At 49.5% G+C, this 26,266-nt stretch overlaps 1 protein-coding gene across 1 annotated transcript; it reads right to left on the minus strand.

The window, feature by feature from the left end:
- Positions 1 to 9,626: 9,626 nt before the first annotated feature.
- VPS52 (VPS52 subunit of GARP complex) lies at positions 9,627 to 26,184 on the minus strand. Its single transcript, XM_004479795.5, has 20 exons — positions 25,829 to 26,184; positions 24,949 to 25,033; positions 24,725 to 24,777; positions 24,473 to 24,548; positions 24,218 to 24,285; positions 23,766 to 23,941; positions 23,256 to 23,406; positions 22,888 to 22,988; positions 22,644 to 22,776; positions 22,445 to 22,502; positions 21,873 to 22,006; positions 21,301 to 21,456; positions 20,744 to 20,862; positions 20,345 to 20,468; positions 19,965 to 20,060; positions 19,771 to 19,878; positions 19,486 to 19,551; positions 10,805 to 10,916; positions 10,453 to 10,571; positions 9,627 to 10,305 (listed from the first exon to the last, which is right to left on the minus strand). Exons 1-20 carry the CDS (start codon positions 25,916 to 25,918, stop codon positions 10,159 to 10,161), a joined length of 2,172 nt encoding a protein of 723 aa, XP_004479852.1. The 5' UTR covers positions 25,919 to 26,184; the 3' UTR covers positions 9,627 to 10,158.
- Positions 26,185 to 26,266: the final 82 nt, after the last annotated feature.

A 26,266-nucleotide genomic window follows, 5' to 3' on the forward strand; every position in this document is an offset into this window, starting at 1 on the left:
TGTAGCCGGCTGACACCCCCTATGAGTGGGCTCGGGAAAAGGAGCTTGGTTCTCCACGCTCACTCGAGATTTCACTGCTGCCTCTCGGGCCAGTTACGGGTTCTCTGAGATGGGGCGTCTAGCTCTACTCCAGAAGTAAAGAGGGCAGCGCTGGCAATGCAGAGGAACCTCCACAAAGAAAGCCGCCCTGAGCCACTGATTCCAAAAGGGGAGAAAAAAGAAAGCCAGAGTCAGGATGTTCTCGCGGTGAAGACGACGAAAGGACAAGCGTTCGTGTGTCTGCTTTGCCTCGAAGACATTATGATGGATGAGCTTACACAGCCCATGTCCAAATCTGTCATTATAATGACAGATTCTCAGACGAGAATTTAAGGTCAAGCTTTACAAAGAAAATCAAGGAAATCTGAAAGGAGATGGGCTTTGCCGTTATTTGAAGAGGAAATCTGTGAATCTTGCTTTAAAACTGTTGGAGGAAGATGAAATTAGAGGCTACAAGTTGCATGTCAAAGGGGCACTTTCAGCTGAAGCGGGAAGATGACACCTCAAAAGAGAAGTGCAAAGACTACAAGAAGACGCTGTCTACAACCAAAGCAGGTGGACTGGAAACCCAACGGGAGAGCCGGGCCATCCCAAGTGTGCCGTGAGCGAGATGATATCATCAGCCATATGTTGCATCCTATGGATTTTGAGCGTGATCCAGTGGGGCTGAAGGAGATCAGAGCAGGCCTTCGAGTCGTGTTCGAGTTTGGGAAACTCGGGAAGCTCTTGCTCTGTGGTGCAGCTTCTGTATCCTTCCGGAACACAAGGCGGCTGATTACTGTGTTCAGATCTCCAGGGAAGGTGGTTTGGTGGCCACCAAACCACTGTGTGGGCCTGGGATGGAATTACAAATTATCAGGTTGGGGGGACCCCAGAGAAAGGGGGGAAGGCTGTGAGGACGGGAGGCTTTCCCCTTCAGATTCCCACCTGCGCTTCAGAAATGCTCTGCTGGAAGGCTCTGACCGCCCTTTGACCCTCAACCAGCCCAAACCTGCTCTCTCCCCGTAACCTCCAGTCGGACCACTCATCCCAAATACCAAACACTCCTTAGATGCCAAACCCACAGGACGCCGCTCAGGCCGTCCACAGGAGCTCAGGCAGTGGCCTGGGGAGGGGGCTTCATTGGTAGGAGGGTGACACCCTCCCACTGCACAGCTGGGAACGAGCCACGAGGGCTTCCCTGCCCGGGCTGGTTTCCAGCACTCCCTCTCGCAGTCTTCATTCCCTCCAGTGCAGGCACAGCTGTGAAGGGATTTTGCGGATGTAATTTAAGTCCCAAACCGGTTGGTCTTGCGCTAATTACAAGGGAGACTGTGGAGCGGGTCTGACTGCCGTCCTGGCCTCCAACAGCGGCTGCCCCGCCTTGCGGGAGACTGTGGGATGCCGAGGAGAAGACGCGGCCCTGCCCTGGGCACCGCTGCCCTCCCCCTGCGTCCTAGCCGCTGAGACGGAGAGTACGCTACCTGCCGACCGGAGGACGGATGCGCGGGCGAAAAGCCAAGGAAAAAAAGGAGACTGTGAGACTTCACAGTAAAATTACTAGAAGTCCTTGGAAAGTAAAAGAAAAAAAGAAACTCCGGGACCAGAGAAGCCCTCGTGCCATCGACTAGGCAACGGCGTGACCAGGAGACCCAGGGTTCTCTCTTTTTTCAGGGTTTTCTCGAAGAACGGGAATTCCTTGAGCGTGAGGCACGTCTGGGGGTGAGGAAGAGGCATCACCTGCTGCCGAAAGCAGCTCTCAGGGTGCTGAAGCACAGGCGCAGGAGCAGGCGGCAGTGACTCCAGATGCTGAGAAGTTAGAGGACTTAGAGGAACTGGGCGAGGGGGCCCAGAGCCAGGGCCTGGACGGCCCAGGCGCTCACAGGGGCAGCTGCGGTACTGCTATGATGACTTGGAGAGGGGTCATCCCTGGGGCAGCTGGCTCAGCAGCTCTGCACGTCCCGGAGTGGAAGGAGGTGAGAACTGGGATGGGGCAGTTGAGGAGGGGAAGGGAACATCTCTAGGGGCTACAGGTAAGGGTTAAACTCCCCCGAGCACAGTGGGATGAGCGGCTGCCCTGCCACCTCTGCAGGGAGGAGTAAGTAATAACTGATGTTTAGAATTGCTGGTGCATAGTGACAAGATAAAAAGTCGGTTTTTGTATTATCTTTAAATCCCCTGACTGCCTGTCCCCAGGCAACCCTCCCTCGGCCTTGCCCTTGGGAAGCTGCTGCCCGTGGGTCTCTGGGAGTAAACAGTTCAGGTCCTTTACCATATTGTGGGTTTCATTGGGTGGAGGAGAGCCGGGACCCCCACGGCGAGGGTTATTTTGCACATAGTAGCATAATTTTGTGCCCCATAGTTTTGTACAAGATGTGGCTCCTAAATATTTGGGGGGAATAGGGAAGTGGATGTGGCTCAACTGATAGAGCGTCCGTCTACCATATGGAGGGTCCAGGGTTCAAACCCAGGGCCTCCTGGCCCGTGTGGTGAGCTGGCCCATGTGCAGAGCTTCTGCGCGCAAGGAGCGCCGTGCAAGGAGAGCCACCCCGCGTGAAAGAAGCGCAGCCGCCCAGGAGTGGTGCCACACGTACAGAGAGCGGACGCAGCAAGATGACGCAACAACAACAAAAAGAGAAGCAGTTTCCCAGTGCCACTGGATAATGCAGGCAGACACAGAAGAACACATGGCGAATGGACACAGAGAGCAGACAACGGGGGGGGGGGGAGGAATAAATAAATATAAATCTTAAAAAATATATTTGGGGGAATGAATGAATAACTGAATTGAGTAGTAAATAAAGGAGACCAGAAAATATGGGCAGAAATTCCATGAGCAAACATTTAGTTTAAACATGAATAAAACCTTACCATGACCATGGTTGTAAAATAATGCAAAACAGGAAACTGCACCATCTCGTTAGAGAGCTAGGCGTTCTTAACCATTTTAGGCCATGCATGCAGAGAAGCCTATGGATCCAGGAATACAGTTTTCAACTGTATAAAATAAAATACATATGATTACAAAGGAAAACATTTCCACTAAAATAGTTTTCAAGAAACATAATATTTGTGATTTAAAATCTAGTGGTGGGATCAATAACTACCATAATTATGATGTAATTATAGAGTAGACACAACATTTTGAATTTTCTGCAACAACTGGAAGGAGATACTCGTGGGTGTGTTGCCCACACTGGCCATTAAAGGAAACTCTATCTTTCAGTTGGAGGTTCGTGAAAACAGCATGATTTCCCCCGGCCTCACTCACGAGCACTTTGGGATGCTAGGGCAGGAGCTCTGCAGTAGAGCGAGCCATGCGTTGAGTGGAAAGGAAGCCGGGGCGGGAGAACGCGTCACTCCCTGCTCACGACCTTCTGGAGGGTAGGACGCGCCTCTCCCAGCTTCGTAGTCAGAGCTGAGCTCCCACCAGCCTTCCCGAGAAGCCTTGTCTCGGGCGCCGGGGCGCGGGACTCCCACACACCTGGGCTCCATCTGAACCACTACCAAAGGCTCCTTCACTTCCAAAACCCCCTGTGATTTGGAGAAAAGATGAGAAGATGACCTGGTACCCAAGGACATCAGTCTTCAATGGCTTGTGTGGAACCATCAAAGGACTCCCCTGGGCCTGCAGCACGACTGATCCTCGTTCCCGAGGCAGATGTTTGTCCTCCAGGGGCTCTTCCAGCTTAGACAGTCGGTGACACCTTACGTCCTTGAGGGGAGGAAGCTCCAAAGATGGGCAACATGGTGTCAGGAACGTAGAAGACATGCTTCTTCAACGGGACACACGGCACCTGAGAGCGGAGCCACCAGGAAGCGGAGCTGGCCCTCGGCTGCCCGTCAAGTCACACAACAGGAACAGAGAGGAACCAAGGTTTCCTGAGGACTCAGTCTGTTAGGAGCCATACGTTTTTCTGTTTTTAATATTTTTTATATCAATGTTACATGTTACTCAGTTAATACACTACAATAACAATAAAGTTGCTTGAATCAGCAGCTTCCCCTTATTTTTGTTCATTCCTCAATCTTTTTTTTAAAAAGATTTATTTTTTATTTATTTCTCTCCCCTTCCCCGCCCCCCCCTCCCCCGTTGTCTGCTCTCTGCATCCATTCGCTGGTTCTTTTTGTCTGTTTGCATTCTCCCATGTGGTAGGCGGAATCTCTATCTGTTGAGCCAAATCCGCTTCCCACATTCCTCAGTCTTGAGGGATTTGGGACGCTGTCCACTCAGCTTCAGGCTGAGAAGTGACATAGATGTTATGGGGTAGAATGGAATTGTTTCGCTGGCAGTTGAAGACACTCCTTCCTTCTGGGCTGGGCCGGTCCATCAACATTGTTTTGTTAGTTGTCAGGGCAGGCAGGAAGAACTGGAGAGTAAGAGCTGGCCGCATACCTGCTGGGTGTCTTGAGGAGCTGTACATTTTTTTTTTTTTATCTCATTTGCTCATCACCACTCCTCCTCCATAAACTAGGTGCTTTGTTTTGCTTTTAAAAATATTTTTTACCAAATTAAACGACAACAACAAAATATGGAAACAAGAACAAAGGCTTGGCTTTGCTCCAATATCACACTTTTTTAAACGTGCATTTTCATAAACTTCCTCCAAAGGAGAGGGAGGCCAGCTTCTGCTCAGAGGGGCACGGTCAGGTGGTGGAGTGGGGCAGGACAAATGTATTCTCCAGCATCACGCACGTGTTATTTTTTCTAAGTTGTACTTGGTCTTTCTCCAACAACTTCTCTTAGGCTTGTCCTTTTTTTTTTTTTAAAGATTTATTTTTTAATGTATTTTCATCCCTTTCCCCCAGTTGTCTGCTCTCTGTGTCATTTGCTGTGTGTTCCTTTCTGTCCGCTTGCAGTCTTGTCAGCAGCACCAGGAATCTGTGTCTCTTTTTGTTGCGTCATCTTGCTGCGCCAGCTCTCCGTGCGTGCGGCGCCATTCCTGGGCAGGCTGCACTTTCTTTTCCACGCAGGTCAGCTCTCCTTATGGGGCGCACTCCTTGCGCATGGGGCTCCCCTACGTGGGGGACACCCCTGTGTGGCTTAGCACTCCTTGCATGCATCGGCACTGCGCATGGGCCAGCTCATCACACGAGTCAGGAGGCCCTGGGTTTGAACCCTGGACCTCCCATGTGGTAGGCAGATGCTCTATCTGTTGAGCCACAACTGCTTGCCTAGACTTGTCCTTAATATTACTTTGCATTTGGATTTACTGAGTCAATAAACACTTTTGCTTTTTTTTTAATAAAAAACTGCTTGATCTTGATAGTCTTATGGGAAGACAAGCTAACTGCATGCTCCACAGCGGTGAAAGAAGAGATTAGATACTAATCAAAACTGACGTGCAGACGGTTATGTGGCTGTAAGTGATGAAAACCGGATTTGAGTACATAGACATGTGTTGGATTTTGCCACCTAGGATTTATCCCCATTCTTCTGGTAGTGGGATCCCATTTTTACATGGGGGTCCCTATCCTCCCCCATTGGTGACATGTCAGTCAAGGGCCCTGCCCTCTCTCTGTCTAGGGTCTGCAATGACCCAAGCTAGGCCAACTAGACTTTTCTCCCTGGAATTTGATCCAGGTTAACTGGTCCTGATGGAAGTACTAACCTGCTACCTAAGTGCCAGAACTGTCCTGGCTTCTGTCCTTTCCAAAGCCTGCCTGTTCTGTTCAGCTTCCCTTCCGTTCTGTGAATATCTTTCCAATAATTTACTCTTACTTGTTAGAGGCACTTGTCGCTTCTTTATAGCCAGTTCTCTCCTCAGCAGCATGATTCCAAGCCTGGAGTCACGGAATGGGAGGTAAATGAGTGTGGTGTTGACCTCGTTGCGTGTCCCAGCTTATGAACACAGGCCTGGCGTGTAAATTCACTGAGGTGAAACATCTGCCCCGCGAGATCAAGGAATTTGGTCTATTTCTGCTGGGTCCAAGGTGCCTATCACAAGACACAGAGAAGGGTTGTGGATATGTTGGCTGAATAAATACTGCATCTGAAAATACTTTGTAAGCTCTAATATGTGACATGAGTAATTGTGTCTACTATCCCGAGGATATGGAGAGCTGATTTCTATTCTCTTTCTCTTCAAAGTTTTGTCGTGGGCTTGCTTTCTCTTTCTTATCTTGAATCTCTTCACCGAATCTGACTACTTTATGTTAGAACCCAACCCATTCGCCTGCTTCTCTCAAGCCTGATTTCCTGAAATCAGAAGAGCCGCGCCTCTTAAGTGGAGGGCAGGTGGGTGGATATTGATGAGATGCTGCTTCTCTCTTTGGTCCTTGGGGCGTGTGTAACAGCTCTGAAAGCGATGCTGAGGGGCGCTCTCCGCATTATGCACAGCACTGCTGAGCACTGCAAATATTTCCCAGCGTGCCCAGCCGAGCAATCAACTGAGGCAAGGCAAAGACTTGGAAGTGGAGAAAAAGGGGGAAATATTTCTTTAAAGGACAGAGATGCCTGAATGGGGGCGGGGGGCACTGCCTGGAAGACGCTCCCCCACGGCGCCTGTTCCGCCTCAGGGGTCAGCAGCAGGAAGGAGGATACTGACACAGCTCCGTCCCGGGGAGGAATTCCGCCTGCTTCTGAGTCTGTCAAATGTGTAGTCGTCAGCAAAAAGGACCTGAGCGAGAGAGTCGAGGGTGGTGACAGTCCCCAGAGGCTATGCATTCAGCCTGGGGACCACAACCCCGCACCTCAGCCCCAGGACTGTGGACACTGAGGCTAAAGGAGAAGTCTCTCAGCAGCGGCCGCCCGAAGAGAACTGAAGAGAACGGAGGCGACTCTTGCCCGCCTTTTTTGTTTGTTTTTTTTAAAGATTTATTTTTTATTTTTTCTCTCCCCTTCCCCTCCCAACCCCCCGTTGTCTGCGCTGTGTCCATTCGCTGTGTGCCCGTCTGGGCCCGCTCCGTCCTTGCCAGCCGCGCGCCGCCCGCCCTTCGAGCAGGGGCGGCAGGCGCCCCGGGTGGGCGGAGGAGCGCCCCCTGCGGGCCAGGCTGGGATGGCCGCCCGCCCTTTGAGCAGAGGCGGCAGGCGCCCCGGGTGGGCGGAGGAGCGCCCCCTGCGGGCCAGGCTGGCCCCGCCGCCCGCCCTTTGAGCAGAGGCGGCAGGCGCCCCCGGTGGGCGGAGGAGCGCCCCCTGCGGGCCAGGCTGGGATGGCCGCCCGCCCTTTGAGCAGAGGCGGCAGGCGCCCCGGGTGGGCGGAGGAGCGCCCCCTGCGGGCCAGGCTGGCCCCGCCGCCCGCCCTTTGAGCAGAGGCGGCAGGCGCCCCCGGTGGGCGGAGGAGCGCCCCCTGCGGGCCAGGCTGGGATGGCCGCCCGCCCTTTGAGCAGAGGCGGCAGGTGCCCCGGGTGGGCGGGAGGAGCGCCCCCTGCGGGCCAGGCTGGGATGGCCGCCCGCCCTTTGAGCAGAGGCGGCAGGCGCCCCGGGTGGGCGGAGGAGCGCCTCCTGCGGGCCAGGCTGGGATGGCCGCCCGCCCTTTGAGCAGAGGCGGCAGGCGCCCCGGGTGGGCGGAGGAGCGCCCCCTGCGGGCCAGGCTGGCCCCGCCGCCCGCCCTTTGAGCAGAGGCGGCAGGTGCCCCGGGTGGGCGGAGGAGCGCCCCCTGCGGGCCAGGCTGGGCCCGCCGCCCGCCCTTTGAGCAGAGGCGGCAGGCGCCCCGGGTGGGCGGGAGGAGCGCCCCCTGCGGGCCAGGCTGGCCCCGCCGCCCGCCCTTTGAGCAGAGGCGGCAGGCGTCCCCGGTGGGCGGGAGGAGCGCCCCCTGCGGGCCAGGCTGGGATGGCCGCCCGCCCTTTGAGCAGAGGCGGCAGGCGCCCCGGGTGGGTGGAGGAGCGCCCCCTGCGGGCCAGGCTGGTACCGCCGCCCGCCCTTTGAGCAGAGGCGGCAGGCGCCCCGGGTGGGCGGAGGAGCGCCCCCTGCGGGCCAGGCTGGTACCGCCGCCCGCCCTTTGAGCAGAGGCGGCAGGCGCCCCGGGTGGGCGGAGGAGCGCCCCCTGCGGGCCAGGCTGGCCCCGCCGCCCGCCCTCCCGCGCTTAGGCCTCTTCATCTTCTCGGGTCAGGATCACGCGTTCGGCAGGACACAGGGTTGCTATGGAACCCCCAGGGGAAGCTGCATGCCCCCGAGAACTGTGCAGGCCCAGATACTTGGCAAGCTGCCCGCGGGGCTCCAGAATCACCAGCCCCCGGGGTGCCCCTCAGCCCTGCGGCTCAGGCACATGCCAGCACGGCCCCGCCGAGGCCTGCAAACCCGTGCTTCCCGGGCAAACCTACATCCTTGGGTACGCGGGGAACAGAGGACGCTGTCAAAGCTGCGAAGAACCGAGGCGCCGGCCCGTCCAGCCTTCCCGGGGATTGAGCCCGGGACTGGGGCGTGGGAGGCAGGCGCTCAACCCCCGCGCGGCCTCGGCTCCCCGAGGAGCACGCGCTGCTGTGCCGCACTGGGGCATGGCTGACCTGAATGGACCCGCCTCTCGCAGTGCCCCGGCGGGCAGCCGGCACCTTTCTCCCTGAACCTGCCCTCTCGCGCCTCCTCAAGCCCCGAACCCCAGAGGCCGCACATCTACCGCCTGGAGAGGCGGCGGCAGGCTGGCGGGCGGCGCTGCGAGGCGGCCGGGCAGGGCTGGCCGAGGACCCCCGGGCGGGCGGGCGGGCGGCGTGGAGCGCAGCGCCCGGCGGGCCTCGCGCCTCTCGGGACCGCGGGTCAGGCGGGGTGAGCCTGGGCGGGCGCCGGGCTCGCGGGCAGCGCTGGGCAGCGCGGGGGCGGCGGGGCGGGCGGGGGCACGCCTGGCCCGCCCCCGAGGCGTGCGGGCCCTCAGGAGCCGCCCTGGCCGCGCCGCCCTCCCCGCGGGCAGCTCCGGGCCCCACCGCCGGCAGCCCGCCGGGACCGGGGGCGGCTGCTCTCGCTCGCCCTCTGCCGGCGCCCGAGCACCGCCCAGGCCTGGCCTCGCGGCGCACCCGCCACCCCGGCCCCGCGGGCGGTCTGCATCCCGGGGCCCTGAGCGAGAATGAAATCCACTTTCCTTCCATCAGCCCCCGGGCCTGGGGAAGGAAAGTTGTGGCCTCGGGGTGGAAAAGCCCGGAAACACCCCCAAATTGCAAATTGCCATTTTCCCCCCGGCTTTCTCCTTGGGTCTTAAGGGCACCTCTCCAGGCTAGATCTGAGTTCAAAGGAAGTGCAGGCAGAAGGCCCCAGAGGCTCCAAGCCAGAGTGGCTTAGCTGGACAGACAGCAAACCTGATCTGCCGCAGCCCTCCAGCAAGAGGCGACGACAGCCACAACCAGAGAGCTGAGGTCACCTGGGCGGTGACCCCGGGGTGAGCTGAGGAGGCCGAGAGCCCCGCTGGGAGAGTGTGGGGCGCTCCAGGCCGCACGCAGCTGTCGTTTTAACCCGGGGCGACCTGACCCTACCAGGTAGGCTACTTGTAAACGCGCTCCCCAAGGGTGCAGCCAGCTCTTCGGTCTGGCGCAGATGGGGGTGGGCGGTTGCAACTCTCTGGCGCTTCTTCTGGACCCCTGCGGGAAGGGAGGCAGGCCCAGCAGAGTGAGAGGGAGGCTGCCCCTGGAGCAGAGATGCCGCCAGGCCCGGCGGGAAGGAGAAGGGAAACGGGGGAGGAGTGTCTCCTCACATTAAATATTTATTGTTTTCTGCAGACAGACCTTGGAATAACTCTCAGGCCAGGACGGTGTGTGTTACTGTTCAAGTTGCTGAGATCTTAGGTCAAAAAGTTAGAGAAAAGAAATCATTTTGAGTGAAAAAAAGCCAATGACTTGGAGGTAGTCTCCCTTTGCCACCGACTCCAAGAGTCGAGGCTTCACGGCTCAGGACCTGGTCGCAAGAATTGAGGGAACCGGGAACTGAGGCAGGGAGGGTGTCGCTGGGGGAAGGAAACAGCCTTAGGAGTGCATGGGGCTGGGGTCTGGAATGACAAAACTGGGGAAAAGAGGGAATGATCGAGGTCATGCTGGCAGCCTAGGGGAAAGTGCTCCCGGGAACAGAGAGTCAGAGAGCCAAGGGGATCCAGGCCATCCTGCGGGAATGAAGGCAGGAGGAGGAGGCAAGCAGAGAAACGGAAGGGCCCCCGGTGAAGGGCACGGAACCGGGAGCAGGCAGCCTGCGGAGAGGGCCGGCAGATCCCGGGACGCGGCACCTCAGAAGTTGGGTTTGTGCTTCTTGAGCTCCACCATGAGGTGGTGGATGTTGATGAGCTCAGCCCTCGCGGGGAGGGCCCGGAGCTGGGGCTGGGACAGCACCCGGTGGAAGCGGTGATAGAGCTGGATCAGCTGGGTCAGTGCTCCCTGGCAGAGAAAACGTGGAGGGCTCAGGCTGGGGGTGGTACTAATGATGACCGGGAATCAGAGGACCAGGGGTCACTGGGATGATAATGCACCCAGGGGAAAGGAGAGGAAAAAATCAGCGATGGGGAGCTGGGGGGGGACAGTCACCTGGATAATACTGGTTCCATTTCTGAAGTTGGTGAAACTGCGCATCACATCCTGACTCAGGGATTCCACCGATGATTTCCAGGAACTACCAAAGCCGCGGATGAGCTGAGTTACCCGGGCTGAGGAGAGAATCAGAGAGGGACTGCAGAGAGGGACCGGGCAGAGCAGTCGTCAACCCCACTGAGCTCTCCCCAGTGCACAGCCATCCTCACCATCCAACTCCTCTTTTTCTGGTATTTTCCCAACCCATTCTTACCTGCCCTCCCCCCTCCGCCCATGAAATCTGCAGCCAATCATGTTTCTTGTCCACTCACCTTCCACTGCCCCCGGCAACACCACACCGTCCTCATACCTTCTTCCCCCCGAAGTCGCTCAGCCTGTCCACGCTCAATCAAAACCTCAGCCTCCTTCACGAATGCCACCAGACCCCCAAAAGGGGGAGAGAGCAACTCCTCAATGAACTCCTGGAGACACACACATACGCCCAGGGTCAGGTATCTTGGCATCAGAAGAACACTCCCACAGCAGAACAGCTGAATTCTGGAAGGGACACACACTTTATGCCACTGCTGGTCTCACGAGAAAAGGGGAAATCTCTAAGGATCCCCTCTTCAAAACAAAAACTAAACTTAAACTTGTATCAAAGCAACAAGGAATTGGGGTTCAGGGCTGGAGCCAGAGGGGTGAGCTGCCAGAAGGCAAATAGCCATGGCAACACTGCTACCTGGAAACGGCCTGATCTCAGCTTCAAGTTGGGAAGCTGAGCCTCAGAGATGGCAGTGTAGACCCAGGTGGGTGAAGCAGAGGCCAATTCTCTCTGGAAGGAAATATCCTCAACTCCAATTTAGGTCAAAAGGACTCCCCATGATTAAGATCAATCAGGGAACTCAGAGATCATTAGACTCGTAAGAAGGCAAACTACCATGATAATCAGCAGAGCAGTAAGCAATGGATTTAAAAGGCTTCCAAGGACTGCTGAAATGAGAATTGTCAAACAGACACATAGCAGTTGAATTTATGTATAAAATGCTAAGGATGCAAACAAAGATACTAAATAATAAGTATTATTAGGAATGAATAGACTTGGGGGGGAAAGGAATGTTTTAGAAATGAAAATAAATAACTGTTGAAATTTTTGAAAGTCAACAGGTTAAACAGCAGATAAGAAATAACTGAAGAATGATCTAGTGAACTAGAATTTGTAACTAAAGAAAAGACTCAATGCAACAGACAAATAAGGAAATGGAAAATTTTGAGACATTTAAGACCTACAGAAATCTACATAATGGATCTAGGCAGTGATCACTGAAGGCTGCTGATATAACAAAAAGAGAGCCAAAAAGACACATCACATGCCTCCTGATGGGAGAACACACCACCACCTCACAAATATTCTGGTAAAAACAAAAAATCTAATTGGAATCTGACCAAGCCTTTCCATCTAACTACACATTTACAAGAGAGAGGAATATTTTAGCTACACCATGGAACACAACCAGCAAATTCCAGACTCCGTATCATTCTACACACAAATGACTTACTTTCTTCCAAAATAAACTGCGGGGGGCGGGGGGGGGCAGGAGGGAAGGAGAACCTATAGATTAAAAAGAGATGTAGGTATGGATCCTGATTTGAACCATAAAAATAATTTATGAGATAACTGGGGAAATTTGAACATTAGCTATTTGATATAAAAAAATTAACCTTTTAAAGTTTGATAATGATATTATGGCTATTTTTTTAAAACAAATCCTGATACAGATGAAGAGATAATGATGTATTAGGTTTAATCTAAAATAATGGGGGAGGAGGGACTGGAGATAAGCAATGGATGTTGTTGTAGATGAAACAAACTGTCCATTATTTGTTACTGGTTGAATCTCCGTGACCGGCACCTGGGAGGTTCATTAAGCTATTCTCTGCATCAGGGTATACAAAGGAAATGTTGCACAGTAAAAAGTTAAAATTAAATTTTTAAAAATAAAATTGATACATATTAATAAAGCATACAATTCATCCAAAGTGTACAATCAATGGTATTTGGTATAAAAATTTTTTTTTTAATTTTTAAAAGAAAGGCAGAGAGGAATTTAAAAAGCAAAACAAAACAAAATCCCAGATAGTAAGATGGTGACTAAATGAAACTTTCACCCCATTTAAAAATAAACTTCTTGGATCTTTTCTACTCTTCCCACAAAATAACCACTTATATCCACTGGGGATTGGCAGGCATGCAAGAGAAACATGGAGACATTCCTGAGAATGGATCTTACTATAATCAAGGCATTTTTCTTTTTTTGCAATGTGTTTTGGGCAGAGATTAAATAACCAAATTCAACCTGCTACAACTGCCTAAATGCAATAATCAGTCCTGCTACCCCCACCCAACACACATACCTTTAACAGTACAACAGTGTGGGGCACAGGAAGTGAAGTGCAAAGACAAGGTCAGCGAGCAGAGATAACCCACACCAGTCAACACAGCAGCCATGAGTCACATGTAGTTACTGATCACGAGAAACATGGCTAGTCTGAATTGAAATGTGCTGTCAGCACAAAATACACACTGGTCTTCAAAGACTTTGTGTTGGAAAAAATCATTATTTTTCATTGAATACACGTTGAAATGACAATATTTTGGATATAGTGGGTCAAAAATACATTATTAAACTAATTTCACCTGTTTTTGTTTACATTTTTAAATGCAGCTACCAGAAATTTTGGAATTTCTGAAGTGGCTCACATTGTGATATGCATTATATTTCCATTGGACAGCACCGGTCTCAACGTGGGTAAAGTTTCTTTAAGTTTTCTATACAGCAAAAGTATGTATGAGAATGTTTTGATAACAGAAAAGTGACCAGATGGAAACACTGCACTGAGCTTCAGTTAAAGATATTTCCCAGAAAATACCAAGCAGCAGCCGACCTAAAAGGATGAGGGGCAGGGTGTTGATGACAGCTGGCTCCCCACATCTGGTGAAGCCACAGCACCTCAGCTGCTCTCGGCAGAGTCCGCTGGCTAGGTGCATCTTTGGAGGATCAGGGAGTCTGAAGAAGTGCATGCACTTCTGAAGATGGCCAACATTCCCTCTGGCCACCAAACTGCCCTGAATAGTACAACCATTTCCTTTATCACCTAATTACATGTTAATTGTACTAAAAAGAGAAAAAAAGGGAAAGTCTACCCTACAACTAATCAGATCTCAGAAGGAAAGAATAAGGGAGTAGGGAAGAAAGGCAATGGTTAAAGAGATACTGACTCAACTGTCCCAAATTAATGAAAAACATAACTTCAGAGCTCTAGGAAACTCAACAGATAGCAAGCAAGATAAATAAAGAGAAATCCACATCTAGACACATTGTGGTACAACTGCAGAATACCAAAGAGAAAAAGATCTTTAAAATCAGTCAGAGAGAATGGATCGCCTTCAAAGGGACAATAATTAGAACAGCAAACTTCTCCACAACAACAATTTATGTCAGAAAATAGTGGGAAAGCATCTTCTAAATGTTAAGAAAAAAGTAACTAACCTAGAATTTAAGGGCATAACTATCTTTCCCCAAAAAAGATGAAAAAAAAGACATTTGTACAAAAACAAAAACAGGATTTACTATCACCAGGTTTTCACCAAAGGAAGTCCTAAAAAATTTACTTCAGAAAGAAGGAAAATGATACAGAAAAGATAAACTGAGCTTTCAAGGGGAATGGTGAGCAAGTAAACTGGAAAACATGCATAGAAATCCAAATAAGCATCCTCACTACGAAATAACAATTTAAAGTGGGACAGGAAAAAAAAAAAATACTGGTCAACAATTTGCACAAAAGCAGGAAGGGAGAGATTAGAGTTGAAATATCTAGGGAAGCGGACTTGGCCCAGTGGATAGGGCGTCCGTCTACCACATGGGAGGTCTGCGGTTCAAACCTCGGGCCTCCTTGACCCGTGTGGAGCTGGCCCATGCGCAGTGCTGATGCGTGCAAGGAGTGCCCCCGCATAGGGGAGCCCCATGCACAGGCAGTGTACCCCGTAAGGAGAGCCGCCCAGCGCAAAAGAAAAGTGCAGCCTGCCCAGGAATGGCGCTGCACACACGGACAGCTGACACAACAAGATGATGCAGCAAAAAGAAACACAGATTCCTGGTGCTGCTGATAAGGATGGAAGCGGTCACAGAAGAACACACAGTGAATGGACACAGAGAACAGACAACAGGGGGCTGGGGGGAAAGGGAAGAGAAATTTAAAAAAAAATAGAGTTGAAATATCTTAAAGACCATATGTTGTTTGGGAAGCAGATTGGAGCAGGTTGATATTATTTCTGAATTCCAAAAAAAGATATTTGATTATGTTTGTAAACTGGTCTGTTCCTCTGGAGGCGATACCCTTTGACTGTATTACATTCAGCAGAGAGGTCTTTGATTAAATTATGTTAAGATTAGAACTTTGATTCAACCATGTCATTAGGGAGACTCAGTTTGAGTTCCTACCCGCTCTGTGGGCTATTATCTATGGATGCTCAATCTAGGAGACACAGAAGATTCACACAGAAGATACACAGAGGATACACACAGAAGGTACACAAAGGAGAAGAGAAAGTGCCATAGACACAGCAGAGGCCCCAGGAGGAGAGACGAGCCCTATGCTAGCCTCAGCTGAGATCAGAAGAAGCTGGACCCATGAAGCCTCAAGAGGAAGAGGAAGTCTGAACCCTTGCAGATGTCACCCGCCATCTTGCTTCAACACGTGGCAAATGACTCTGGGTGAGGAAGTACCTCTTACAGTACCTTGAGATGGAGTCTTTAGAGCCTTGTAACGTCAGCTTTTACCCCAATTAAATACCCTTTATAAAAGCCAACAGATTGCTGGTACTTTGAATCAGTACCTCCTTGGCTGACTAATACAGAGATTAAACATTAAATTAAAACTTAAAGGTAAATATGCAAGATAAAACTTAAAGGACAAATTCTAAAAGAAGAGTACAAATCCCAAACAATTAGAAAAAAATTATAATAAGAAAAACAAACTTAAACAAGAAACACCTAAGAGAGAGGACAAGTAGAAAACCAAAGATGGTAGAAAAAGGTCCAAATGTAATATTAATCACAGTAAACATAAATGGGTTAAAATCACAAGTTAAAAGGCAAAGATAATCTGACTAGATTTTAAAAGTTCAAGCTATATGCTATTTACAAAAGATATTTAAATTATGAGAATGCAAGAATGCTGAGAGTAAAAGAATAGAAATATACATAACAGGTAAATATTAACCAAAATGCAGCTGGGGGAGAGCCATGTTAATATCAGACAACAGGCTTTTAGACAAAAACATTTTTAGGGATACAGGGGGTGATTATATAATGAAAAATGCTTCAAGTCACTTATAAGATCTAATGATTTTAAACCTTTAAGAAATTAGAATAAGATGAAGTCTATATAAAGCAAAAATTGATAGAACTGTAGAGAAAATGACAAAACCACAAATTTTAATACATTTGTCTCAGTTACTGATAATTCAAATAAATTTTTAAAAAATCAGTAAAGATACAGATGTGGTCAACACAACTGAAAGGCTTGATCTCTACACCTGACCATTAAAAAATACACATTTTTCTCAAACACACAGAGAACATTTACAAAAGTTGATCATGTAGGCAAAAAGTAAATCAAAACAAATTTCAAAGAATCAGTACCCAAAAGACCACATTCTCTATCCATAATGCAATTAAGTAAGGCATTAATAACAAAAAGAAAAAAAAAAAGAATGGAAAATTTTAAATGATCTTCCAAAACTCCCATGGATCAAAGAAGAAAGTACAATTAAAACATAAAAATTCTTAGAACTGAACAATAGTGAAAATATTTTATATTCAAACCTATAAGACACAATGAAAGTAGTACTTACAGGGAATTTTATGTATTTAAATCTTCCCAGATGCTTTTGCTGGCAAGTTCTATGAAACATTCAAGGAAGAGTCATTTCAAACATAAACAAACTCTTCCAGAATAAAGAACAAGAAGAAATACTCCCTTCCTATCTCCTTCTCTGAATTCAGTATGACCCTGGTACCAAATCCACAAAAGGACAACATATGAAAGGAAATGCACAGTCAATCTCACCTATGCATGGACAAGTAAACATCCTACACAAATCAGCAAACCAAATCCAGAGTGGTTACTATTCTAAAATCTATAAAGTCATATACCATATAACAGAAAACAAAACAAAAAAAAGATCATCTCAACAATTGCAGATAAAGCATCCATTCTTGATTAAAAATTCACATCTATTCACAATTTTAAAATGATTTTTAAAAAACTAGGGACTAAAAGAAATTTTCTTAACCTGATAAAGGGTATCTCCAAAAAGCTACAACATTAGTCTTCATGGGGAAATGATGAAAGCATTTCTCTTAAAATCATGAAATGGATAAGGGGTCTCATTACCACTACTTTTACTCAATTATTCACCACTGTTCTGGAAGTCCTAGCTAGTACAGTAAGAGATTAAAGACAAGAAATTAAAGACATAAGGATTGGAAAGGATTTATTTATTCCTAGTAGGAATAAATCTACATATTTTACCTACCTAGGAATAAATCTAGCAAAAGATATACAATGTCTTTGTGCAGAAACTTATAAAATGTTATTAAAGGACATTAAAGAATATCTAAGTAAGTAGAGGGGAAGTCTCAATATCATAAAGTGGCAATTTTTTCAAGCTGATCTATAGATTTTAATGTCGCACCAATCAAAATCCTAAAAGGTTGTGTGTGTGTGTGTGTGTGTGAGAAAGCATTGGAGCAGTTTGATATAACTGATGAATTCCAAAAAGAAACACTGGATTATGCTTGTAATCTGATCTGTACCTGGGCATGATTGAGTTATAATTAGGGCATGGCGAAGAACAGAGCTGGGGTTCTTAATGTTGGAGTTTTGATGTTGGAATTTGATGCTGAAGCCTTAAGATGGAGCCCCAGGGAAAGACAGAGCTGTTCGCCTGATAGTCAACAGCTGACTTTGTGAAGAGAGGCAAAGCCTAGAGAGCCTCATAGCCTACAGCTGACCTTGTGGAGGAAACAGAGGAGCTGAGCCCAGAGGAACCCAGGAAGCCTGAACCCGCACAGACGTCGGCAGCCGTCTTGCTCCAACACGTGAAAATAGACTTTAGTGAGGGAAGTAACTTGTGCTTTATGGCCTGGTATCTGTAAGCTCCTTCCCCAAGTAAATACCCTTTATAATGCCCAGCGGATTTCTGGTATTTTACATCAGCACACCTTTGGCTGACTAATACAGCATACAAGTTGGCTGTAAAATTTATATGGAAAATATAAAGCCAATAATAAGACACTGCTGAAAAAGAAGGTTAAGAGAACTTGATCTATAAAGCATCAAAATTAAAACCTTTTGTGCATCAAAGGACATTAGCAAGAAAGTTAAAGGACAACCTACAGGAGAAAATAGTTCTAAATCATACAGTTAGTGAGGGTTTAATATCCAGAATATATGATGAACTCCTACCATTCAACAACAAAAAGACAAACAACCAAATAAAAAAATGAGCAAAGAACTTGAATATTTCTGCAAAGAAGGTAGACAAATGGTCAATACGTATATGACAAGATGTTCAACATCAGTAGTCTAAATTAGGGAAATACAAATCGATAAAACATAATGAGATACTACTTCACACCCTCTAAGATGGCCACTGTTTAAAAAAAACAGAAAATAACAAGTGCTGGTGAGGATGCAGAAAAATTGGAACCCTTGAACATTGTTGGTGAGAATGCAAAATGGTGCAACTCTTGTGGAAAACAGTTGGGCAGTTCCTCAAAAAGTTCAAGACAGCATTACCATATGGCCTGGCAATTCCACCCTAGGTACATACCCAAATGAGAAATTTTGTGGTATAGATACATTATGTTACCACAATTTTAAGAATAAATAAATAAATAAACAAATAAATAAATAAAAGACAACATAAAGTAAAAAGCTAGGACACATACTGGAAGATGACATTTACAACCTAAATAATCAACGACCCATAAAAGTAAAATACATCAAGAACTCTTATAAATCAAAAAGAAAGCCACAAGTAACCCAGTCTCTAAAAGGTCAAATATTATGACATTTTACAGGAAAAAAAAAAAGCAAAAAAAATCTGGTATGGCCATTAAGCATTTGAAAGGATGTTCAATCTCATTAGTAATCAGAAAAATGCAAATCAAGACCCTGATGAGATACCTACCAAAATGGCAAAGATAGTCTGATCAGATCACATGTTGGAGAAAATGTGGCTCAATGAAAATTCTTACATATTGCTGGTAAGGAGTAAATTGGTACAACCACTTAGGAAAACAATCTGGCATTATCTCGTAAAGTAAACATTGGCATACCCTATAATCTGGTAAGCCTACTCATAGGTAAATGCCCAAAAGAAACTTTTGATAAAGCTTATCTACATCTCTAGGTGCACTAAGAGACACATACAAGGGTGTTCATCAAACAATGCGCACAGTAGCAAAAAATTTAAACAACCCAAATGTCCAGCAGTGAAAAATGAGCTACAGCATAACATGACAATATAAAAAAATTATGCAAGAAAAAATTCTATGATTCTATTTTTATGACACTCAAAACCAGAATGAAATAATACACCATTTTAACATACATATAGCTATATTTTTTAAAGCAAGAGCATGATAAACACAACACTTAGATCAATGGGCGCCTCTACAAGAGAGGCAGGGAGATCAGATGAAGAGGATATCATAGTTAGATATAGGTTATTGCCACAGTACCAGCTCTTGGAATGTGCAGTGGGTTCACGGGTGTTACTACCATTAAAAATATATATATAATTATATATGTGTGTGTGTATATATATACATATATATAAAATAGGATGAACCAGTGATGACGGCATATTGTAAACCAGGAATGGTAACCCCAGTTCTGTATACTGAGGTCTGTTAGTGGCCACCCCCTACCACACTCACACACATAAGAAAGTCCCTTTCCTCTCCCCCACAGCCTTACCTGTGTCCGAGCATTGAGCAGCTGCTGAAAACTCTCAACTTCCTTGCTATCATCTGCAGCCCGCTCCTGGGGAAGACAAGGGGAAATCTCAAGTTTGGGGAAAAGCAGTCCCTCATCTCACTTATTCCTTTCATTCCACACCCACTCTACTTGGCCAGACACTGTGCCAGACTCCAAGAATTAGAACCGTGAACAAAACAGACATCTCCGCCCTCTTGGAGCTACGAGAGCAGTGGGGGAAGCAAGTCCTCTGAGCAGGAGGCAGGGGAGGAGGCTCTTGGTTACCATCAGCACACCCAGCATCATGTCATAGTTGTTGATCAGAAACACAAGCTGCTCCTTCCTTGAGGAGAACTCAGCGGCCACTCGGAGTACAAAATTCTCCACCTCCACCTGAAAAAGAGAAGGCAGGGTCCTCGTGCCACCCCACCCCCACTCCAGCCGACTGCAGCTGGGAGGCCTCTCCAGCCCTCCCTCACCTGTAGCTGTCCCAGCAGCTGCATCGTCCGCTCATTGGGAATTGTCTGATTGATGCTGACAAGAGCAGAGGAGAACTCAGCATACCGGCGTGTGATCTAGGAGAAAGAAAGTCCGAAGAACATCACACCCACTCCTGGCCCAACCAACAACCTCCCAGCTCCCCTGGTGCCAGCCAACTAACCAGCTTCCCTGTGGCCCCGCTTCTCATCCCTAGTCCCAACAGTGCCCAACAGGCCATGGGTTTGACCACACCCCCGGCCTGCCCCCTCACAAGCTGTGGCTACACACCTAGCCAGACCCTGCCACGGCTGAGACCTGACACAGCCAGGCTTGGAGCCCAGCCTCCCAGGAACACTTTGTCACCCCTGCCCTCTCTCACATAGTGGGGCCGAGTATCCAACCCCCCAAGGCGCTGAGGATCAGTGCTTCGGACGCTCTGTACGTTCATCTCCAGGATCAGCTCAAACCGTGGCCACAGCAAGGCAAGCACCTGCTCCCAGTACCTGCAGGCTTAAACGGGAGCAGAGGTCAGCTGGCAGGGACTGTGGGGGGCTGGAGGGGGGCGGGGGCCTGTGCAATTCTGGGGCATCCCTCAGGCTGATGGCTGATGGCTGGTGATCGCAGGGGTGCATGTGAGGGAGGAGTCAGAAAGCGGCAGTACTGCCTTGAACAGGGATGAGGGTCAATGAAATCATGTCAAGGAGCCCAAGGATTAGGGAGGAGTGGTGTAAGACACAGCTCAAGGCCTGAAGGGGATCGAGGACCAGAATTCAGTGACCTGTCCAGAGCGGGAACATCCCTCTTTGCTGCAATGTTGCGGAATCGCAGGACGATGTGGATACAGAGGAAAACTGCAATGGCATCGTAGCAGTCAGCCAGATAGGACTCCAGGTGTTTCTGTGAGGTAGGGACAGGCAGAGGATTGGAAGAGAAAGTCAGCTGGTTGCTCCAGTGGTTATGGACAAACACATGTGTTTCCCTGGAGACGAGGCACCGGTGGGGAAGAGAGAGCTAAAAGGGAAATGCCCCCCTCTGCTTCCCTGTCCACTGGTCACTCTGGTGGTCCCGCTGCTTTGCTCCCCGGAATCTACGGTCACACAAACTTATCATAGCAGAATTCAGGGCTGAGAATGGGTTGGCAGTTAGAGCACCAAGGTTTAGGCACCTCCTGGGTGTGAATCAGCTGTAGGGTCGGTCTCAGTGGACCCCACGCTTTGAGGGTTTCATGGGTATCAGGCTTAGATGTTCTAGAATGAGGGAGTTCCGGTTTCAGTACTACCCGAGTTATGACCCCAGCATGGTGCTGATGAGAAGTGCAGACAAAGGGGCTCTTACCAAGGTCATGCTGAGCGTACGGCCCATGACGGCATGGAAGAGATCATGTGCGGCCGGGCCAGAGACAGCGAAGAACTCACAGATGAAGAGGTATTCACGACAGGAGTTGTCCAGGAGGGCATAGTGCTGGCTGCGGAAGAGCGCCTCAAACGGATACTAGGAGGGGACAGAAGAGGAACAGAAGGGACAGATCTGTAAACCAGCAAACCTGGGTATAATGAGAACTCAGGAGACTCTTCCCACTAGTCTCATCCCCATCCGACCTGAGTCCAGGCCGTGTGACAGCATCCTGAGCAGATGCTGAAGAGGTGGAGATCAGGGGCACGCGAAGAAAAGCCCACGCCACCTGCGGGCGGTCTCCCTGCACCTGCCTCGTGCCACTTCACTCCCCTCGCTCCTGCCTGCCCTGGTAATCAATGTTTCCAAGTGCTTTTCACATCACAGCACGTTAGGGCAACTGGAGACGGCCGCTCCCGGGTCTCATGGGACCGACACACAAGGCACCGAGGTGGGGAAGCTCTGCCCGGAGGTCGGATCTGCCTGTTCGTGGCTGCAGCCTGTTCCTCTCGTACCCTCTGCTCTCCCCGCTGGGCTGTGTGGGGCACCAGGATGGGGGCCTCGAGTTCCGTGGGGGAGATGACAGAGCCGCGGGTCCCCAGGGTAAAGATGGTGTTCCTGCTGCGGAGGGATGGCTTCGAGAAGAATCGTGGGGAGGGTCAGTCAGGGAAAACAATGTGCCCACAACCAGACCCAAAGACTACCGCCGGGGGCCCCGGCAGCTGGCACAGCACCAGGGCCCACTTCCCCTGCCGTCTGTGAACGGACTTCCCGGGGTCTCTATATCCTGATATATGCAAAGCTATGTGTCAGAAAACCCCGTGGGATGTTATGCCTGTTTGTTTTGTTAGTTCACAACTTTTACTATACACTTACATGTAGTTTTGTGTATGAATGATACACTTTAATGAAATTGAAAAAGAAAACTGTGTCAGAACTATGTGCTCCTTTTTCTGGGAGAGAGGTCCCAGCTTTCATCACATTCTCAAAGCTTTTGGCCCCACAAAAAGAAGTAAGCGGTAGTGCTTCAGAGGCTGCAGCCAGAAGCCCGCCCACTCTCAAGGGCCCCACACAAGCTCTAGGATATCTTTCTTTGCTGTATCTTCCACACCCATTAGGTCATCTTTCTCAGCAACTTCCTCATACTAGAGAAAAAAGAAGAGAACGGTAACCATCTCTTCCCACAGTGAAAAATAAAAAAATTCCTCTTTACACCACCCGTCCTTGCCCAGGGGTGTTCCCTTCTCCTAGCCCGTGCCCAGGAGTGCCTCCTCTCCTGCGCTTACCTGCACCTTCATGAGCCGCCCCAGATAAGAGCGGTAGTAAGACAGGTAGATCTTACTCAGCGTCTCCACGTATTCATCCCGGATCTCCTTTGCCGTCGCTCGCTCATTGCCCAACAGGAACTGATAGAAGAACCTGGAAGGGCAAGGGATAAGACAGTCTTACTGCCTGCCAAAACACTCGGACACCCACACACAGTGCTCAAAAGCTCAGGGGCCGTCCCAGGCCCTTCCTTCAGGTAGTGACCTGTACTTCAGCAAGGCCGTCTGCGGGATCTGATAGTTGGTCATCGGTTTTCTGAAGGAATAAATCTTCTGGAGGATGAACTCTCGGATCTTCGTCACTGCCTAGACGTGGAAGACCAAACACAGGACGTGAAGCTACAACCCTCTTTTTAGGAGAAAATGGGCAAGTACAGATGCTAAATACACGAGAGGGTCAGAAAACAGCTCTTCAGTGTTTCTGAAGATTTTCAGGGGAACCCAGAGAGGTGAGGATGAGCTCAACCAGGTAAAGGCAGGAATAAGATCTTAGGGACAGGCTACAATGAGCTCTGCTAGGGAAATCCAAAGTGAAAGTCTTTGGGAGGCTGGTTCTAGCAGTCTCCAACCCACCTTGACCCGAAGCCGGTCGAGCACGCCTCTGACATCTGCACAGGCTGCCGTTCCCCTAGCCTCCTGCTCTCTGACTGCAGCTGCCTTGGCATCCAGTTCCTGCAGCTGCTCCAAGAACCTGGGCTCTGTCACTGGAGCCTCCAGAATTGCCCTAGGAAATAGGGGATGGGGGGAAGGTGCGTTAGGAGGGAGAGCCAGATATTCCGACATGAGATCCAAACTACACCCCTTATATCTAACCTTTCTCCTCTGTCTTCTTAGATGTATAAAGTTTTCTATTTCTGGACTCCCCCCACCCCCAGCATAAGTTTTGCCCCCCATGTCTGACCCTAGATGTTTCCTGAGCTTTGATGCTGAAGCATGCATCAAGATTAGAAAGGACTGTCAATCTACCCGCCAACTTCTGGTAGGCTTGACCTAGCCCCAGGAGTCCCACGTGCTAAGTGTGGTAGGTTACCCCAGCCCATCTACCTGCTATAGATAGTGTGACCCTTCAAACTGATGACTCACGTGACCAGAGCAGAGGGCACCACCAGGCCATCGACAAGCTCCCCAAGTTTCCCCCGCACTGCCTGGCGATTTCGAAGCCGAATGTTCATGGCTCCTGACTGTTCCTGCAGTGTCCGGATCTCAGAACTAATGGAGCTGAGGTCACTCTGAAAAGCCCCCAACATCTGCTCCATGCGCTGGGGAGAGGACAGAAGATACTTCTGGAGTGCCACAGCGTTTGCAGTGGACAAGTGGGCCACCTAAGTCACTCGATGAAGTCCCCAGATGATGAGAGACCCCAAAGATCACCAGGAAATAACATTAGCTCCGATGGTAACACGAAAAAGGTTGCTGAGGTCAAACTGAAAGTGACTCTAACCTGTCACCACCTGAGCCCAATAACCCAGAGAATGGCACCAGAGGTTATGATTTCGTTTTGGGTTGTTAGCAGGTAAGAGGTCATGGTTTCTAACCTCAAGAACAGCATCACAAGCTGTGATCTGGTTGTGCAGAGATGCTATGTTCTCGCTCTCTTGGATATCTGACCAGAAAAAGTCAAGGGACCACATGGCAAAGATGGGAGATCATTAGACTTGCAGGAGCCCTCTGATTTTTTCCAAGGTGACAGAAACCTCAAGGAGATCTCAGTCCCTGGCGAGGCTGTCTACACCTTGGCCCAAAAGATCCCCATATCAATCACTTGACTATTTTCCTCTGCTAGAGGATACAATCTCGAATGGATTTCTGCTCAATCTGCTGTAGCTCCAATTCAACCTGCTTTGAATAGTGACGGAGATCCACACCCTGGGAAAACATAAAGATAACATAAAGTCATATCAAAGGAACACTGGAACAGAATCAATGAAGATAGAGGATGAGACACCAGGGTGATGGTATGTGAGCAAGAGGTTTGTTTTCTTTTTCTTTTTTTCCGGGGGAAGAGTAGATGGAGGGGGAACTAGTATAGTGGAAAACCTCACCGTTTTAAGAGCTTCCTTTACTAACTCATCCTCCAGGTTTGCCTGAATGTGAACTGAAAATAGAAATTTTATCAGTTTATCATAAAGACCCAGCTGCACAGCTCCCTCCTCCAACACTGAGAATGTGCTCTCTAATCCCTGCCTTATTTCCTCCAGCCCCCATGCCTCTCAGATTATAGGCACACTGAATTCCAGCTCCACATTCACCCCATGCCATCACTTACCATCCACTTCATCCAGGATGAATTCATCAGAGGTTATGTCCAACTCCCCAAGCTGCAGTGGCTCCTGAAACCCAGGGCCACCCCCCTGAAAAGGGACAGGTTAATGGTGGGGGGTACAGGAAAGAAGAGGAGAACAAACTATATAACTGGATACCCCCAATCCTCCATGGGGAGGGGAAAGCCTTTTACTGGGGAGCATAGGTGTTGAGTCAAAGAATTCCAAGACTAACACAGTATCCCACCTACTACTTGGGGCTGGTGGATCAGTAATATAACAAAAGAGGCAGACAACACAGTAAGATAGTGGAGGTGTCCGAGTGAGGAAAATTAGGAGTTGCAGTTGAATTCAGATGGACTCCTGCCATCTCAGATGTTCTATCACGACCCCTTTGGGTAGCCCCAGCCTTTCTAGAAATGTCAGGAAACAGAGGGTACCAGATGCCACTTTACACCTGCTCATTTACCAATTCCTACCGACAACCTATACCGTAGGTAAGATTATTTTCTTCACCTTATAGGTCTGGAAAGTAATGATACAGAGACGCTGGTTAACTTGCCCAAAGATACACAGCGTGTGTCAGAACTGGAATTCGAACCCAGGCAGTCACGTCCTTAACCTTTCTTTACACTATACTGCTTCTCTATTCTGCCCCCAATTCTGGAGGAAAGTTGAAACTGTGCCCCGAAACCCGAGTCTCGCTCATTGTGGTCCCCCCTCAGGCTCCGGTACGATCCCAGGGACTGGTTATAGGGACCCGAACAGGTCGCATCACCAATGGCAGCCGACATCCCACCCTCGTGTCTAAATCCAGCCTGGGTCTTTCTCATGCGAGGGCAGCTGGACCGGGCTCCGAAAGGGGAAACAACCCCGAGCTCTCACCAGCGGGCCCTCCTCCTCCTCCATATCCGAGGCGCCAGCCCGCAACACCAGCTCTCGGGCGGCTGCCGCCATGGTGGCGGCGGCGGCCATTCCGCGCACCCTCACTTCCGGCAGCTGTCAGTCTCGGCGAGTCGGTTCCCGAGAGCGGATCTACCAGTCACAGGGGCACAGCGCGAAACCATTTCTAGATATTTGCGTTAAAATGTTTTACTCCCGTCTTCCATCTCAGCCCCTAACCACTTCAGCTCTAACCACTTCACGGAAGTCTAAGGCTCAATCGCACCCGGAACCTTCACTGCAGTCGCATCCAAGAACTGTACGGACACTAAAGAGGAGACCACACCGGAAGTTTAGGTGCTCAAGCCCGCCCCTCAGAAGTCGAGTCGCCTGGTGCCAAGGATTTCCGGAAGTGTTTTTCTAGAAAGGCCCGCCCCTTCC

This window comes from Dasypus novemcinctus, chromosome 11, assembly GCF_030445035.2.
Source record: "Dasypus novemcinctus isolate mDasNov1 chromosome 11, mDasNov1.1.hap2, whole genome shotgun sequence".
Lineage (NCBI taxonomy): Eukaryota > Metazoa > Chordata > Mammalia > Cingulata > Dasypodidae > Dasypus > Dasypus novemcinctus.